The sequence below is a fragment of the Pungitius pungitius genome, chromosome 11 (genome assembly GCF_949316345.1).
Source record: "Pungitius pungitius chromosome 11, fPunPun2.1, whole genome shotgun sequence".
In the NCBI taxonomy this organism is placed as follows: Eukaryota; Metazoa; Chordata; class Actinopteri; order Perciformes; family Gasterosteidae; genus Pungitius; species Pungitius pungitius.
In genome coordinates this window covers 15,588,994-15,608,396 of record NC_084910.1, presented here as the reverse complement: position 1 = coordinate 15,608,396, position 19,403 = coordinate 15,588,994, and the positions used below count along the sequence as shown (strand labels likewise).

General features: G+C 39.1%; 1 protein-coding gene across 1 annotated transcript; it reads left to right on the top strand.

The window, feature by feature from the left end:
- The first annotated feature begins 5 nt into the window (after positions 1 to 5).
- Positions 6 to 18,842, top strand: LOC119196959 (uncharacterized). Its single transcript, XM_062565674.1, has 35 exons — positions 6 to 42; positions 860 to 900; positions 2,409 to 2,468; positions 3,049 to 3,317; positions 3,434 to 3,716; positions 4,245 to 4,288; positions 4,795 to 5,083; positions 5,292 to 5,332; positions 5,419 to 5,665; positions 5,794 to 5,864; positions 6,150 to 6,435; positions 6,570 to 6,598; positions 7,093 to 7,378; positions 7,516 to 7,541; positions 9,190 to 9,475; positions 9,779 to 10,047; positions 10,164 to 10,446; positions 10,975 to 11,018; positions 11,525 to 11,813; positions 12,022 to 12,062; positions 12,149 to 12,395; positions 12,524 to 12,594; positions 12,880 to 13,165; positions 13,345 to 13,383; positions 13,540 to 13,565; positions 14,222 to 14,264; positions 15,325 to 15,368; positions 15,442 to 15,515; positions 15,707 to 15,921; positions 16,017 to 16,267; positions 16,368 to 16,496; positions 16,676 to 16,811; positions 16,916 to 16,942; positions 17,505 to 17,555; positions 17,797 to 18,842. Exons 2-35 carry the CDS (start codon positions 891 to 893, stop codon positions 18,060 to 18,062), a joined length of 5,058 nt encoding a protein of 1,685 aa, XP_062421658.1. The 5' UTR covers positions 6 to 42; positions 860 to 890; the 3' UTR covers positions 18,063 to 18,842.
- The last annotated feature ends 561 nt before the right edge of the window (positions 18,843 to 19,403 follow it).

Here is a 19,403-nt window from a genome sequence, read left to right as displayed (position 1 = left end):
ACTGTAAGAAGGCAAATAACAGGAGACACCCGTTAACGGAAGGTAAGAACAAAAGAGGAGCAATCTCCGACTAAAGTCTTGGGTGATTTTCTGGCATCAGATAAAGAATGAGCTGCAGCTACGAGTTGTTTTAGAAGGGTTTGTGAAACGGAGTTAAAAAAAAACGGATTTTTTTGTCTTTCACTTTCATAGCTTTAACTTCCTCTTTAGCTTAAAATGTGTAAAAATGTGTGAAAACAGTGAACTAATTAAACTGATGACAGTTTAATCATTCTAATAACAATGTATCAAACCCAAGTACCAAGCATTGCTTTGACTTTCCTTTTTGATAAGACATAACTGAGAATGTATACAAATATAAGAACACAAGGACAGACAGACAGACTGTGGTCAACTCAGCAGACACTTCAATAGTGTTTCTACTTATTTCTAACATGACATTACTATTTCTACCTCTTCCTCCTATGATGGTAAGACTGTGGTGGGTACCTTATAAAAGTTTATATATTTTGTCACTATGGGTCACTTAAATTAGCTTATGCAGAACATTTTGAAGGGCTTTAACTTTTGAATAAAAAAAAGCCCTTTGCCTCGCCCAGTGAGTTCCTCTTGGTTGGTGTTTCCTGTAGTTGGTTTTGACACGTGATACATTGTTCATGAGTCTCCAACACTCCTTTACTGTCCTTTATTTTATTCTTCCACATACATACATACATACATACATACATACATACATACATACATACATACATACATACATACATACATACATACATACATACATACATACATACATACATACATACATACAAACTTACAAACATTTAAAGTATTGCTTTCCCTATTTTTGTTTTTACAGTCACTCAGTTGCAGGAACGGATGTGAATACGATGGCAGAAGGTAGGTGCAAAGATATCATGTACATCACATACGTCAATATGTGACTGTTGCCTGAAAATGTCAACAGGTTTGTCTGTTTGAGAAGCTGGCTGAAAGCAAAGAAGTAGTAGGTTTACCTTTCATTGGTAACTGTTCATTGTTTCTGAAATAAGAGGCCTGACTGCTTTGTTCACAGCAAACTTGACAAAAAGAAAATATTAAGCCATGGTTTAACTGCACTATAGGCTGAGTCCTTGTTTACCTGAAATGTACACTTTATCATTTTATTTTGTTTTAAAAATAAAACATTTGCATAAATCAAGCCAATCCACTTTTCCGTGTTAAGAGTTAAAAAAAAATATGGAAAAAACATTTAGAATTAACGGAGTTTTAGTTAGTTTGAGTTGACATAAATGTGATTAATTGTGATTAAATATTTTAGTCGTTGGACAGCACTACATTTAATCCATAATGGACGTACTGGTTTCTGTTCATACTTCCCACTGCAGCACTAAACCAGAGTCCATGTGCTTAGAAGCCACCACCATGAGGCTCAATGATGAGATCGGCCCTGATGCATTCAGGCCCAGGTTTATAATCCTGGGAGGAAAAACTAAATCTTAATTCTCCCACTTACCAAAAAAGGGGGGGAGTGGATATGGACAAAAATATCTAGATAACATCTGCTTTGTCTCTGCATACCTGTCATCTTCTGCTGATAATGAGTCATAGATCCATCATGCCTTGTTACCACTGTGCAGGCTGCTGGTGGTGGTGTAATGGTGTGGGGGATGTTTTCTTGACACACTTTAGGCCCCTTAGTGCCAATTGGGCATCGTTTAAATGCCACGGCCTACCTGAGCATTGTTTCTGACCATGTCCATCCCTTTATGGCCACCATGTACCCATCCACTGATGGCTACTTCCAGCAGGAGAATGCACCATGTCACAAAGCTCCAATCATTTCAAATTGGTTTCTTGAACATGAAAACGAGTTCACTGTACTAAAATGCCCCCCACAGTCACCAGATCTCAACCCAATAGAGCATCTTTGGGATGTGGTGGAACGGGAGCTTCGTGCCCTGGATGTGTAACCCACAAATCTCCATCAACTGCAAGATGCTATCCTATCAATATGGGCCAACATTTCTAAAGAATGCTTTCAGCCCCTTGTTGAATCAATGCCACATAGAATTAAGGCAGTTCTGAAAGCGAAAGGGGGTCAAACACAGTATTAGTATGAGGTTCCTAATAATCCTTTAGGTGAGTGTATATCAACAGGCGGCCTAGTTCCACAGTGAACATCACAGGCAGTTCTTCAATAATGTAACAGTTCAAGCTGTATTTATCGGCCTCTCGTACCTTATTGCTTAAATTAAAGACATGAGAAAACAAGTTGACACATGCTTTTAAAGAGCATCAATGTTGCCATTCATTTTTTGTTTTGAATTTATGTTTAAACCTTAATTAATTTGTTGGGAACACGCTCCATCATTAAGTCATTTCACTTTACCTGATGTTTGTTTCAGCTGCGAGACCCTCACACGGATCACCTGGTGTTGATGCCATGGCGGAAGGAGGCTGCACAGGTAGAATGATGTCATCCAATCAAACGCCTCTCTGACTGTCAGACCTCATTATTAACAGTTGGGCTGGCTGAGTATAAATATCTAACTTCCAGCAACTCAACAAATAAAAAGATCAACAATTTGTACGCAATATAATTTTTTGTTGCTGCAATAAAACATAAAATCTGTATGAACCAGTTCTCACTGGCCCCTAGTCGTTATGCTGAACTAGGCCTAATACCTAAATACAGAATGACATTTGAAAGGGAAACATCTCATAACTGCAAAAATATTTCTTCCAGATGTAGTTTGAAGTTTTGAAATTGTAAATCTGTTATTTAAAGAAAAAAAATAGAAACATCAAATTTAAAATATAAGTCACTTATACTATAAAACATGTAATGTTTGTGTTAAAATACTTCAATTAAAGCAATACTTAAAAATCCCAACCATAGAAATCAATCTGCCAGAAACTTAATACCTTTTTTGAAAGTCCAAGCAGCGCATGGCCTGCATTTATGTATTAAGAATTTCAGTTATTTTCTAACTTCTTGCAATGAAACTTCTCTTCCAAAGAAATTAATTTTCACTCTGTCCTCAGGGGAGAACTTTGTGGAAAGACATCGAGTGGAGCTGATCAAGAGAGTCAGCAACATTAAACCCATTTTGGATGAGCTCCTCCGCCAAGAGATAATCTCACAATATAGTTATGATCAGATGAAGCCTCTGCCGACCTCTCAGGAGAAGATGGAGGAGCTCTTTCGTTGGCCTTTGCCAGTCAGCGGAGGAGAAGGAAAAGAGATGTTCTACAAACTCCTGGAGGAACGTGAGCCACATCTCATCGATGAGCTCAGGAGGACAGAAGAGCCAGTGAGTAAATCCTTATTTATATGAAGCCTTTTGAGAAGTGTGGATTACACAGGTCAGGTCATGTGACTCGATAGGTAAAAGCTTTCTTTACAAACACATAATTGCATATTTTGCAGGTGGAAGCAGGGATGCCTGTTAGAGAGCTGCTTTTGGAAACCCTCCATCATTTGAGAGATAAAGAGATAAAGAAATTCAACTGGCTGCTGCTGTGGAAGTTCTCTTTGTGCGGCTTTCCAAGACACTTGTGGCATCGATTGCAAAGTTTACACACTGCAGAGAACCTGGTGGACGTGATGGTGCAGACGTGGGGTCAAAAGTCTGTGGAGGTGACCAAGGAGGTGTTAGTGGACATGAACAGGACTGATCTGGTGCAGAGGCTGCACACCTGGGGACACAAAGGTATTTTGTTCATTCTTAAGCTGTAAATGTTTTCTTTAAGAATCCACCTGTATCAGGGTCAATTCTCACCATGTTTCCTCTTTGTTTTCCTTCGTCTGTGACCATGGCTTCACTCCTCACATCTGAAACCGACATATTAAAGGCTCAGTATCCTACTCAGGACACACAGAGCATTTATTACAACAATCACAATGGTCATGAATTGTGTTGTGGCTCAAGAATCATCAGCTAAAGTATTTGGTGTTAATTCCTGAAAAAAATGAATAATCTTACGACACAAATATGGAAGAAAATAACAAATATTAATTATTGAACTTTAAAAAATTGGATTCCTTAAAGCTCTGTAGTTCTTTTAATTTGACTTTCAGTGTATGAAGCTTTTTTACACAGTTTAAAATGGACAGTGTGTGACCAGCAGTTTATTTTTTAATGATGTCCTTCAGTAGACAACAAGTAATTCTGTTTATTAAGTGATCATTTCTCAACATTAGTGTTCAAATCAATGACCTAGACTTCCTCTCTCCTCAGAAGAACACTCTTTGGGTGAACTTTGGCCTGGACTGATTCCTGAAGTGAGTAATGTCTCTTCTGTCTGACTTCAACCTGAAGCTCAAACAGTTCATCAATGAGTTGATCAACAGAAAATGTAGATTCAAACATAATCAGAATAATAGTTTACTGAAATAAGTGCACAGGAGAAAAAGTAAGATATATCACATTATATTGTTAAAATTATTTATGTTATTTTATTCCTATAAAGGCACATTATTGATTGATTTAAATGTTGTTTGTTCCACTTGTTCTTGGAGTTGGGAGCAATGGGAAATGACATCATATTTCTATATATCTAACATTTAGATAGTTGTACAGTGATTATCTTGTATCTTTCAAAAACAGAAATTGGAAGTCATTTAGATCTACTTTAGACTAAACAGCTTTTTTTTCGATTTGAACAAGACCAACTGACAGGTAGTGTACTTGATATCATATGTACAAATATTATCGTATCATCGCCTTGTTTGATGTGGCTAAATCATTTGACCACATCCACAGTTGTTCTCTGCTTTGAATCCACCAGGTGGAGACGATGGCGTCTGCTATTGAGCTGCTTTTGGAAACGCTGAAGGATTTAACTGATGGGGAGCTGGAGAAGTTCAAGGATTCATTCTTGAGGGAAACTCACTACCAGAAGATCACTTCTGACATCAGATGGTTGATGTCAGAGGCAACAGATGTGCAGGACGTGGTGTTTGTAATGGTGCTGACCCATGGTCAACACTCTCTGTGGCAAACAGAGACGTTTTTACATGAGATGAACCGGATTGATCTGGTTCAGTATCTTTCACACAGCAGCTCAGGACCCCAAAGTAAGAAAATAAGGACAACCAACCTAAAACCATTAAACTGCTACTTCACAAATATCCTAAGCCGTTTCATAATGTCCTTCTCTTTACATTATGAATAATATGAATATTAATCATTTTATATGTATTATTTATTTTTCTAAATTGTTGCCTGATACCAATATGTTTTGTCAGATGAGTCACTCATGACTTTTACTTCTTTTCTCCTCAGAGAAACTCCACTCTGAACACAGACCTGCACTGATACAGAGAGTGAGTAACGCAACATCTGTCACATTCATACAATTACAAATAAGTTAAATGTATTATATATTATAATGAATATACATTTCTTTCAGGCAGCCAGAAAAGCAGCTGTTAGACGTCGACTTTGGGAAATTGAGGCGGATTTTAGTTATTGGGAGAAATTCAAGAAGATCCTCCCGTTGATCATCTCACAGAATAATCCATTCTCATTGATGTTGAGACGAACATCTGACAGAGAATCAGTAGTGGATCTGATGTTGCAGACTATAGGCCTTCACTCTCTGGATTTAACCTGTGAGGTTTTAGAGATAATGGGCAGAAGTCACACAATATGTGAAGGTAAGTCATAGATAAAAAAGAGAAAGTTGTTATCAACTTGGAGTCTGTAAAGTTTAAGGTACAATACGCAGTCACGCTGTTTGTAATCAAAGCATTCAAGTGTCTCTTCTCCTTTGGTGCTCAACCAGTGAAGGCGAGTGGGAGAGAGAGAGAGACGGTGGGAGAACGAGCTCAAGATGAACATCAAGCTGCACAGAGCGTGAGTCAAACATCACAACTCCCATTTAATACGTGCTGATTGATCACCATCATGTTCTTTATACATATTATTAAATATTATGACACCAACCAAACCAAGTGTTTTAAATTGCCTTTGAGATTGAGCTCTTTAGTTATAATCCAGGGACCTTTACTTTATCAGGGTGGAGAGGTTTGTCCCTATGAACCTGAGGGAGCAGATGGTTAATGGTATTACTTAATACGATCTAAAACACTACAAGGGAGATGTTACACTAATGCCCTCTGATTACTTTTAATCCATCAGGAATCCACCATGACATCAGTTCAGGAGAGTCTTTTGAAAGCACTGAAAGATTTAAACGACAAGGACCTCAAGAAGTTTGAATACCACCTGCAGTGCACTCCAATTGAGAAAAGTTTCCTAAGAATCCCAAGACAGAGATTAAAGACGGCAAACCGAGTGGAGATGGTGAAGCTGATGATGGAGGCCTACCTCCAACAGTCTGTGGAGGTGATCAGGGAGATGTTAAAGAGGATGTACTGGGGAGACCTGCAGGAGAGCGGGTTAGGAACCAGATTGCGACTCCAAGGTAAGATAATGAATACACAAACATAAATAATGCAATGTATTATTTGTATTTTTTATTTACAGGGAACTCAATCTGACGAATCTTATGTTGATTTTGTTGATCAATGTCTCACTTCGTGATTTCTTTCTCCTCAGAGAGACGATGGTATAGAACGCTCCAGAGTGTGAGTATAATCACATAAAACACCTTTTACACAACACTGCTTTCATATAATTGTTACAGGTTGAAAATGATCCTCATGTTAACAGTGAACAGCTTTTAAACCAATAACATCACATCTGCTGTATAATTGATGAGATCCAGTGATCAGGTGACTCGGTCCTGCTTTTCGTGTCAAAGTGGATCAAATGGTGTTGTGATGATGCTGCAGAAATGAGCACATACACTAATCTCAAACTCAGACTTCACAAAATTAAATCTTAATCTTAAATCTACTAACATGCCCCTCGACCCTGTTAAACTGATAGGATGAGAGTAGATACATAAATGACGGTATATTTCTGAAGAATGTAAATTCAGCAACAGAACAGATATTATTGTCTCATTGTATTAAGTGATCACGTGGAAAAAACCCATTAATTGTGTTATTTAATACGATCTAAAACACTACAAGGGAGATGTTACACTAATGCCCTCTGATCACTTTTAATCCATCAGGAATCCACCATGACATCAGTTCAGGAGAGTCTTTTGGAAACACTGGAAGATTTAAATGATGAGGACTTTAAGAAGTTCAAACACCACCTGCAGTACACTAAAGTTGAGAAAAGTTTCCTAAGAATCCCAAGACAGAGATTAGAGACGGTAGACCGAGTGGAGATGGTGAAGCTGATGATGGAGGCCTACGACAAACAGTCTGTGGAGGTGACCAGGGAGATGTTAAAGACGATGTACTGGGAAGACCTGCAGGAGAGGTGGTCAAGAACCTACCTTGAAACCCAAGGTAAGATAATGAATACACAAACATAATAAATAATGCAATGAATTATTTGTATTTTTTATTTATAGGGAACTCAATCTGACGAATCTGATGTTGAATCTGTTGATCAATGTCTCACTTTGTGATTTCGTTCTCCTCAGAGGGACAAACATTGTCGGCCCAGATTGTGAGTATAATCACATAAAACACCTTTTACACAACGCTGCTTTCATTTAATTGTTACAGGTTGAAAATGATCCTCATGTTAACAGTGAACAGCTTTTAAACCAATAACATCACCTCTGCTGTATAATTGATGAGATCCAGTGATCAGGTGACTCGGTCCTGCTTTTCGTGTCAAAGTGGATCAAATGGTGTTGTGATGATGCTGCAGAAATGAGCACATACACTAATCTCAAACTCAGATTTCACAAAACGTACCTGTAGCCGAAACTAGTGCTACTCACGGGTCCTCTTCAACACACGACACGTCTACACGCCTTCAGGTTGACAACAATGTACTTTATTTCAAAGTTTAACTGGAGAATCTCAGCAGAGGGAGCGGTATTGAATTCTCTTTTACCTCAACGTTGTGAGGAAAAGAGAGCTGAGCCTGGAAGGTAAAGCTCTCGATCTACTGGCCAATCTTGGTTCCCAACCTCACCTCTGAGCATGAAGGATGGGTCATGGCCCAAAGAACTAGGTCACGGATGCAAGTGGCCGAAATGGGTTTCCTCAGGAGGGTTTCTGGTGTCTCTCCTAGAGAGGATGAGAAGCTCAGTCAGAGCTGGTAGATGTGGCTGGAAAAGTGAAGTTTGGAGTCCCCTGCTGAAACTGTTGTCCCCCCAGCCCTGTTTAACTAATAAGATGAGATGGGAGGAGATACAAAGATGACAGTATATTATATATATATATAACAAAATAGCGTAAAACAAAAAATAGAACAGATATTAGTGTACCTTAATCCTCAAATAAAGACCGGGATTTAATTAGTGGCCGGGCTTCAGATAGTAGCCGGGGGCGCGGTCGATACGAACAAATAAAGGCCGGGCCCCAAATACAGGCCGGGGTAAAAAATAAAAAAAATGTAAAAGTAAAGAATACACTGCTGGAGGTAACATGAGAGCCCTGCCCGCCACCTGCTCGTGAACTAGTGGGGTCGCTGCCTGGGAGAAGCTGGACAAGGACATGATCCGAAAGTCCGTCAAAGTTTGTGGACTGACACTGAAAGATGACGGGAGTGAAGATGATCTCATCCATTGCTTCAAAGCAGGACAGCCATGCGCCGCTGGTAGGGATGCGCTGACGCAGCTCCGGCAGCGGGGGGAGGAGAACCGCACGCAAGTAGCCCAGGATGAGGAGAACGACGAGGAGGACACTGCAAATAAAGCGCTATACGCGATAAACTTAAGACTGACACTATGGTTTATTACTGATTCATTTCTAAATGATTAGTCTCCAGAAAGTTGATTAGCCATAGGTCTACCGGTTTCATTCTACCGGCAGCCTATCGGTAAATGGTTGCAGGAAGTGCTGAACGCATATGCAATGAATGATATTAGCCTACTGTAATTATGGCCATTATTTTATTTAAATAATACAATTCTATAACAGAAGATACCGGTAAGTAAGAAATAAAGGCCTGCCCCTAATACAAGCCGGTGCGCTGTTCGGCCTATGTAAATAAAAGCCCCGGCCACTATTTGAGGATTTACGGTATATTTGTATTAAGTGATTACGTGCAAAAATAACATTAATTATGTTATTTCGTACGATCTAAAACACTACAAGGGAGATGTTACACTAATGCCCTCTGATTACTTTTAATCCATCAGGAATCCACCATGACATCAGTTCAGGAGAGTCTTTTGGAAGCACTGGATGGTTTAAAGGACGAGGACCTCAAGAAGTTCAAACACCACCTGCAGTACACTAAAGTTGAGAAAGATTACGTAAGAATCCCAAGACAGAGATTAGAGACGGCAGACCGAGTGGAGATGGTGAAGCTGATGATGGAGGCCTACGACAAACAGTCTGTGGAGGTGATCAGGAAGGTGTTAAAGAGGATGTACTGGGAAGACCTGCAGGAGAGCGGGTCAGGAACCTACCTTGAAACCCAAGGTAAGATAATAAATACAAAGACACAATCCTGTTGTTATGCGGAACTAAACTAAATGTCTACATTTATTAACTAAATGTCATTGTAAAGAAAGATGTATGTCTGTAGTTGTATGGGTGATGCTTGTTTTAAAATGTTGAACACTACAATACACAAAAAATAATATCTGCCAGAAACTTAATATCTTTTTTGAAAAGTCCAAGCAGCACATTGCCTGCATTTAAGTATTAAGAATCTCAGTTATTTTCTAACTTCTTGCAATGAAACTTCTCTTCCAAAGAAATTAATTTTCACTCTGTCCTCAGGGGAGAACTTTGTGGAAAGACATCGAGTGGAGCTGATCAAGAGAGTCAGCAACATTAAACCCATTTTGGATGAGCTCCTCCGCCAAGAGATAATCTCACAATATAGTTATGATCAGATGAAGCCTCTGCCGACCTCTCAGGAGAAGATGGAGGAGCTCTTTCGTTGGCCTTTGCCAGTCAGCGGAGGAGAAGGAAAAGAGATGTTCTACAAACTCCTGGAGGAACATGAGCCACATCTCATCGATGAGCTCAGGAGGACAGAAGAGCCAGTGAGTAAATGCTTATTGATATGAAGCCTTTTGAGAAGTGTGGATTACACAGGTCAGGTCATGTGACTCGATAGGTAAAAGCTTTCTTTACAAACACATAATTGCATATTTTGCAGGTGGAAGCAGGGATGCCCGTTAGAGAGCTGCTTTTGGAAACCCTCCATCATTTGAGAGATAAAGAGATGAAGAAATTCAACTGGCTGCTGCTGTGGAAGTTCTCTTTGTGCGGCTTTCCAAGACACTTGTGGGAACGATTGCAAAGTTTACACACTGCAGAGAACCTGGTGGACGAGATGGTGCAGACGTGGGGTCAAAAGTCTGTGGAGGTGACCAAGGAGGTGTTAGTGGACATGAACAGGACTGATCTGGTGCAGAGGCTGCACACCTGGGGACACAAAGGTATTTTGTTCATTCTTAAGCTGTAAATGTTTTCTTTAAGAATCCACCTGTATCAGGGTCAATTCTCACCATGTTTCCTCTTTGTTTTCCTTCGTCTGTGACCATGGCTTCACTCCTCACATCTGAAACCGACATATTAAAGGCTCAGTATCCTACTCAGGACACACAGAGCATTTATTACAACAATCACAATGGTCATGAATTGTGTTGTGGCTCAAGAATCATCAGCTAAAGTATTTGATGTTGATTCCTGGAAAAAATGAATAATCTTACGACACAAATATGGAAGAAAATAACAAATATTAATTATTGAACTTTAAAAAATTGGATTCCTTAAAGCTCTGTAGTTCTTTTAATTTGACTTTCAGTGTATGAAGCTTTTTTACACAGTTTAAAATGGACAGTGTGTGACCAGCAGTTTATTTTTTAATGATGTCCTTCAGTAGACAACAAGTAATTCTGTTTATTAAGTGATCATTTCTCAACATTAGTGTTCAAATCAATGACCTAGACTTCCTCTCTCCTCAGAAGAACACTCTTTGGGTGAACTTTGGCCTGGACTGATTCCTGAAGTGAGTAATGTCTCTTCTGTCTGACTTCAACCTGAAGCTCAAACAGTTCATCAATGAGTTGATCAACAGAAAATGTAGATTCAAACATAATCAGAATAATAGTTTACTGAAATAAGTGCACAGGAGAAAAAGTAAGATATATCACATTATATTGTTAAAATTATTTATGTTATTTTATTCCTATAAAGGCACATTATTGATTGATTTAAATGTTGTTTGTTCCACTTGTTCTTGGAGTTGGGAGCAATGGGAAATGACATCATATTTCTATATATCTAACATTTAGATAGTTGTACAGTGATTATCTTGTATCTTTCAAAAACAGAAATTGGAAGTCATTTAGATCTACTTTAGACTAAACAGCTTTTTTTTCGATTTGAACAAGACCAACTGACAGGTAGTGTACTTGATATCATATGTACAAATATTATCGTATCATCGCCTTGTTTGATGTGGCTAAATCATTTGACCACATCCACAGTTGTTCTCTGCTTTGAATCCACCAGGTGGAGACGATGGCGTCTGCTATTGAGCTGCTTTTGGAAACGCTGAAGGATTTAACTGATGGGGAGCTGGAGAAGTTCAAGGATTCATTCTTGAGGGAAACTCACTACCAGAAGATCACTTCTGACATCAGATGGTTGATGTCAGAGGCAACAGATGTGCAGGACGTGGTGTTTGTAATGGTGCTGACCCATGGTCAACACTCTCTGTGGCAAACAGAGACGTTTTTACATGAGATGAACCGGATTGATCTGGTTCAGTATCTTTCACACAGCAGCTCAGGACCCCAAAGTAAGAAAATAAGGACAACCAACCTAAAACCATTAAACTGCTACTTCACAAATATCCTAAGCCGTTTCATAATGTCCTTCTCTTTACATTATGAATAATATGAATATTAATCATTTTATATGTATTATTTATTTTTCTAAATTGTTGCCTGATACCAATATGTTTTGTCAGATGAGTCACTCATGACTTTTACTTCTTTTCTCCTCAGAGAAACTCCACTCTGAACACAGACCTGCACTGATACAGAGAGTGAGTAACGCAACATCTGTCACATTCATACAATTACAAATAAGTTAAATGTATTATATATTATAATGAATATACATTTCTTTCAGGCAGCCAGAAAAGCAGCTGTTAGACGTCGACTTTGGGAAATTGAGGCGGATTTTAGTTATTGGGAGAAATTCAAGAAGATCCTCCCGTTGATCATCTCACAGAATAATCCATTCTCATTGATGTTGAGACGAACATCTGACAGAGAATCAGTAGTGGATCTGATGTTGCAGACTATAGGCCTTCACTCTCTGGATTTAACCTGTGAGGTTTTAGAGATAATGGGCAGAAGTCACACAATATGTGAAGGTAAGTCATAGATAAAAAAGAGAAAGTTGTTATCAACTTGGAGTCTGTAAAGTTTAAGGTACAATACGCAGTCACGCTGTTTGTAATCAAAGCATTCAAGTGTCTCTTCTCCTTTGGTGCTCAACCAGTGAAGGCGAGTGGGAGAGAGAGAGAGACGGTGGGAGAACGAGCTCAAGATGAACATCAAGCTGCACAGAGCGTGAGTCAAACATCACAACTCCCATTTAATACGTGCTGATTGATCACCATCATGTTCTTTATACATATTATTAAATATTATGACACCAACCAAACCAAGTGTTTTAAATTGCCTTTGAGATTGAGCTCTTTAGTTATAATCCAGGGACCTTCACCTCATCAGGGTGGAGAGGTTTGTCCCTATGAACCTGAGGGAACAGATGGTTAATGGTATTATTTAATACAATCTAAAACACTACAAGGGAGATGTTACACTAATGCCCTCTGATTACTTTTAATCCATCAGGAATCCACCATGACATCAGTTCAGGAGAGTCTTTTGGAAACTTTGAAAGATTTGAGTGACAAGGACCTCAAGAAGTTTAAACACCACCTGCAGTACACTGAAGTTGAGAAAGATTACGTAAGAATCCCAAGACAGAGATTAGAGACGTCAAACCGAGTGGAGATGGTGAAGCTGATGATGGAGGCCTACGACAAACAGTCTGTGGAGGTGACCAGGAAGGTGTTAAAGAGGATGTACTGGGAAGACCTGCAGGAGAGCGGGTCAGGAACCACATGTCAACTCCAAAGTAAGATAATGAATACACAAACATAATCTAGTGGTTATACTAAAATACACCAAAAATCATATCAGCCCGAAACTTAATACCTTTTTTGAAAAGTCCAAGGAGCACATTGCCTACATTTATGTATTAAGAATCTCGGTTATTTTCTAACTTCTTGCAATGAAACTTCTCTTACTGGGTAGGGCTGGAGCTGAAGTCAGGAACCAACTTTGAAATCCAAGGTAAGATAAGATAGATATCGACATAATGAATACACAAACATAAAATAATAAATGCATTGTATTATTCATATGTTTTATTTTTAGGGAACTCAATCTGACGAATCTGATGTTGAATCTGTTGATCAATGTCTCACTTTGTGATTTCGTTCTTCTCAGGGGAACTAATATTCTCGGGCCAGAGTGTGAGTATAATCACATAAAACACCTTTTACACAACGCTGCTTTCATATAATTGTTACAGGTTGAAAATGATCCTCATGTTAACAGTGAACAGCTTTTAAACCAATAACATCACATCTGCTGTATAATTGATGAGATCCAGTGATCAGGTGACTCGGTCCTGCTTTTCGTGTCAAAGTGGATCAAATGGTGTTGTGATGATGCTGCAGAAATGAGCACATACACTAATCTCAAACTCAGATTTTACAAAATGTACCTGTAGCCGAAACTAGTGCTACTCACGGGTCCTCTTCAACACACGACACGTCTACACGCCTTCAGGTTGACACCAACGTTCTTTATTTTAAAGAAAACTTCACATTAGATGCTCAGTGCACACAGGTCAGTGTGCCTCAATGAGCGCATCTGCTTTCTGTCTCTCTCCTGGCTGAGAGGACGAGAGCTGATGAGCAACAGGTTACAGCTTTGATAATTACCCCTTGCACTGTTCCCCTGAACCTCTCCCACAGAGTCTTGCCAGGCCTCGAAAACACGTCAGCATCAATGCGCTTGATGTGTTAAATAAAAGTTGTTAGAATACTTTAATGACTTACTTAATGTTTCATTACTACAATGGAGATATTACATTAATGTACTCTCATTACTTTTAACCCTTCAGGGAGCTTCCAAGGAGAAACCTTTGAACATCCTGCAAGATCTAAGTATGTATATGTCTGACTGTGTGTGTGTGTGTCTGTGTGTCTGACCACGTGTGTGTGTGTGTGTGTGTGTGTGTGTGTGTGTGTGTGTGTGTGTGTGTGTGTGTGTGTGTGTGTGTGTGTGTGTGTGTGTGTGCGTGTCTGTCAGTTTCTTTCTTCTTTTTGTTTGTGGCTTCCTTGTTTTTTGGATAAATAATTCATTAACCTTTGAGTGGACTCTGGTGTCTGCGTAAACCACATCCCAGAGTGCCTCAATGGCCCTTGGATTTAACTTTAGATGTTTGGGGTGAGGGTTCTACCTGGACTGGTCACCAGCCAGTTGTTGGGCAGACATGTTGGGTTCTGAAGCCCCTCGAGGGAGATCACGCTACGATGAATCAAAAGAGTCACCTGGCTCGAACTTTAAAAATCAAAAAGTATTTAATATCTAAACAAAGTGATAAGGAATACAATTATCAAAGTGAAATACAACGTGAATAGTAATATATTTCGCGAAATAGAGAAGTCCCCTGGTCCAAGTCTCATATGACCATCAATATTGGTTCACAGGAGGATTCTGCCAGATCCTTCTCCAGCTCAGCTTTTTAAATTCCCCGGGGCTGTCTTAAGATCCCAGTACTTATTGATTTATCACAGTTTATCTGGTGCAATACTTTGCATACAATTGCTTAACTAATACCTGACAGGGAAAAAAACTCCCATCAAAAACCCTCTTCTGGGGAAAGATGGGAGAAATCCATAAAGGACGGCAATTAGCTTCCGTCCCCAGGTTTTAACATTACATCATGACAGGATGTTAATGTGTATTTATATATTTTACATGTATTTATATGATTTACATGACTATACATTGTTATTGTCTATAATGTATTCACTTCATTTAAAATACAAATGTAATATCTACTATCTAACACCAAACAAACTACACTTCTACACTGAACATTGCTACATGTAACATACTTCTCACCACTAGGGGTGCACTTATACTAAAATTCCTAACAGACACAAGGACAAACAACTATTCAAACTAACTTACCACAATTGGAACAAATTTGTGTTCAAGGTGTCTCAGAAAGCTCGGACTCAGTGGAGGGTGGAAGCATGACGGTAATTTCTTACATTGTTTGATTCATGTGGAGACACATCACTGTGTGTTTGCCATAATCGTTGTCCTCTGTAGCAGGAATCCAGTGAATGGACCAAACTTGACCCTGAGGTGAACAGTCAGGATGCAAACGATGCTCCAACTTACAGGTAAAACATTGGAGCAATAGGGAAACAAATGAGCTTATTTCCTGGGATTCTTTCACTGAAGGAAAGCGCACATCTTTCTCTGTGCCGTTACTGCTTATAACAACACAATATGACAATTAAAAGCACAAGTAAACTTCTATACCTTATTGCAGAATACAGTAATTTTGTGCATGTATTCTTTTCATGTTTAGCTTGCAGTCTGAAGCAGGAAACTATGAATGCAGCATCTCTGGCTTGCGCTGGATGTGTAATGGAAAGGTCCGCTTTAAGTACCAGTTTTGTCCGTGGGAGGAACCCATGGAGAGGATGGAAAGCCTGCAATACATGCCTGCAGGTCCCCTGATGGACATCACAGTGGTTACTGGGAAGTTAGATGAAGTGTACCTGCCTCACTGGATCTGCATCGGTAAGTGGACATGAAGACAATTTGTACATAAAACCTTCAGACAGCACGTGTACAATCAGATAAAGTCCTTTTCTCTTTGCTTTTGTTTTGTACAGACGACAATCCTGAGATTTTGGACAAGTTTGCAGTCCTGCACATAGACGACTGTGGAGATGATGTGGAAAAAGTGTCCCAGGTCACAGCGTCCCACGTCAAGCTGTCTGAGCCTGTTTTCTCCCCTCGAGCGGTCCTGCTGAGAATCGGCATTCCAGTGAGAATAAACTGTAACGTGTTGCTATACAAGACCAACACGGCCTTCCTCACGCTCCATGTGTACCTGATCCCACGTGATCCGGGTCTGCAGCAGGTACTTTCATCTCTTACTGGCAACACAGATAACAATGACATTCAGAGTGAATGAGAACCATCAGTAGACCTGTGTTGAGAGGGTTTATGTTTTTCTACAGGAAATGGACAGGAGGCAAATATCTGATGGGTACAAAGTCATCAAAAAGCCACATCCAAATACTTCTCTGAAAATGAACAATCGTTTCATCTTAAATGCAGTTTTAAAGGGTTCAGAAATCATTCCTGAGGTATTTTCATAACTTATTGATTATTTCTGGAGTAAACTAAGATTCTTAAGTAAGCTCTTATTAATATATATTGAAGAAATAGGGAAATTATGACAGAATGATGCCACATTATTTTAAAACGTTTTACAGATGCAAACTTCACAACATCAAAGTCTAACTTCCTTCCCTTTTTTGGACAGAACTTAAAGCTTCAATATGACAGCAGAAGCCCAAATTTCTTCGAGGTCTACAGTAAAAATCCAGACACAGACTTTGAACTCGTGCTCAACCATAAAAAAGACCATCAAACAGTGTGGAACTGTACAATTCGAAAAGGTCAGTTTCATGTGATAGAAGAAGAATTCATCCGCAGCGCCTGAACAGTCTGTTAATAAAATCCTTTTAAGTGTATTTTATTTTCCTCTGCATTTTATTTTCAGATGAATACGACAGTAGGCAAACACATGGTAAGACATTTCTAATCATTTGTATTTAGAAGAACTGCACTTTGGATGTCAGACCGTGGAAAAGATGAGTTTCTAATCAAATTTGACGATTTTCATCCTGTCATTGAGTTTGATACAGTATTTGAGGTATTAGGTCATCTAGCAAGTTCAAAATGACAGAATACAACTTTTGGCGAGTGGATTATTTTTAGCTCACCGAAACATTAAACCGTACATCAATAAACATTTTGTACAAATCTGATAACAAAGTGTACAGCTGTATAAAAGAGAGACATGTTAAAGAATTAACATAAATAAGATACCTCATCATTCAAACCACCAGGATTGATCTTCCTGTGTCACATTGCTTTACTCTACATTTGTGAAGCTGACCTCAACTCGCAGAATGAGTTTCAAAATTAGGAAGATTAGGAAGAAGGAACATTTAAGTGCAGGAAATTTGACTTTTCTTAGTGTTCTATTAGATGTCAAAATGTCCCCCTGAGAGGCGATCTCTTTGTTGTGTGTATGAGAACACTGCTCCATCACAAAACTATTTTAATGTTCCATCCATTTGTTTCAGCTGCGACTCCCTCAGCCGGAGCAGCCGCTCTGAACACCACGGCACAAGATGGTAGTGGAACGTCTTCTTTACTAATTTAAATTACCAGCCACTGATCCGATTGTTTAGGAAATCCAGAACGTCCCCATTGAGCCTCATTTCTGTGTTGCTGCACGGTTGGATGTTTAGAACAGGTCCAACTTGCTCTCCAAACACAGCACATGCTGCAGAGCAATGAAAGGAGCAGACGAGTGCAGCGTATTGGTAGTTTGATATTCTGTCGTTGTGGAGTCATTGTTTCTTCTTTCCACAGAGTCAGACTTTGTGGATAAACACAGAGCTGCGCTGATCGACAGAGTGAACAACGTTGAGGCCATTTTGGATGATCTTCTCGCTGAAGGAGTCGTCTCCCAGGCGAAATATGATGAAATCATGGCTATCAGCACCAGCAGGGATCGGATGAGGAGCCTCTTCTCTGGTCCACTGAACGCTGCTGGATGTGACGGCAAAGAAGTCTTCTACAAAATCCTCCAGAGACGTGAGAAATTTCTCATGAAAGATCTCCAGAAAAAGAAGTGAATGTTCATTCATTTTGTCCGAAATATCAGTGTAACTGGGCCCATTTACAAAAATAAGAATGTTTATGTTATTACCGTGTCTCTAATCTTCAGTCAAGTGACCTCATGTTAGATTTAAACTGGGGGACATTTGTATGAGATGCGGTGCCTCTTCCACCTGATCAGTGATGCTCAAGATGAGATGAGTTTTAATTCATGTTTGACAGTCAATTTGAATGTTTATCAGACAATCACATTAGAAATGAATTGAAATGCTAAAATATAATGATGCCATGATGTTTTATTAGATTAATGTCTAAAGCTAATCATGACTTTCGCTGTGAGGAAATTTCAAGACACCAACTGCGTGAGAACAATCTGAGCAGAAGAGTCTCAGAGCACCTCTTCTCTTTGACCCCATCTGTCTGTGGATATCTAAGCTGCCTGGTGGAAGGAGAAGGTGTGAATTTCTCCAACCCCAGTCCTAAATCTGATCAAACATACGTTGGTACTGCCTTGTGAGTCTTTCCTCAGGTCTGGGACCTTTGCCTGCCTCCAACACCTTTAGCATAACAAAACCACGGTGTTTATCCTGCCAATTTATATTTTTGTATTGCTCTGAAACATAGAGAAGCTTTTTTATTATATAATGATGTGAGAGTTCTCAAACATTTGCTCTCAGATGTATTAAATATGTGATGTATATGCACAGAAAATGCCATTGGAGCTGACCTTTTTTTTAAATTACTGATTTTTTATTTACTCAAACATGTTAATTGTGACTGCGCACCTCTTAAAAACATTTTTGCATATTGTATTGTTTTTTACAGCATTTGCTTGTTTTGAATAAATAAGTCATCTTGATATGACTTCATTATTGTGTGTGGTGTATTGTTTAACTTATCTTGTTGAGCAGGTAGAGTGAAGTGAATTTTACTCACAGTTACATTAAAGCCCAATATGTTCTTTGAAACGACGCCCCATGGAGCGGCAGCCAGGAATCATTAATCATTAAATATATAGATGGATCTGTAATGAGTTTATTCTGTGAGTCAGAACCTGTTGTTGGAGAAGCTATTCCCTTTAATGTAAAACTTTTTCAGTTACAATACATGCGAGCTCTTCTGTTGTCAATGTGTTCGATTTGAATGAGTAATGCGTGGCTAACAATTAGTTACACATTATTCATAGAGTGAGTGATTATTCATGAGGTAGCCCCTAACTCATACTGCCTACAACATTTAATTATACAGGAAAAATAACACTTTTTAGTATTTTTTAACCCGTTCCAGATTGGGTCAAAGAATGGTCAGTTAATTGACAAACCCTGAAACAACAAAAAGAAAAGTTAATACTTAACACA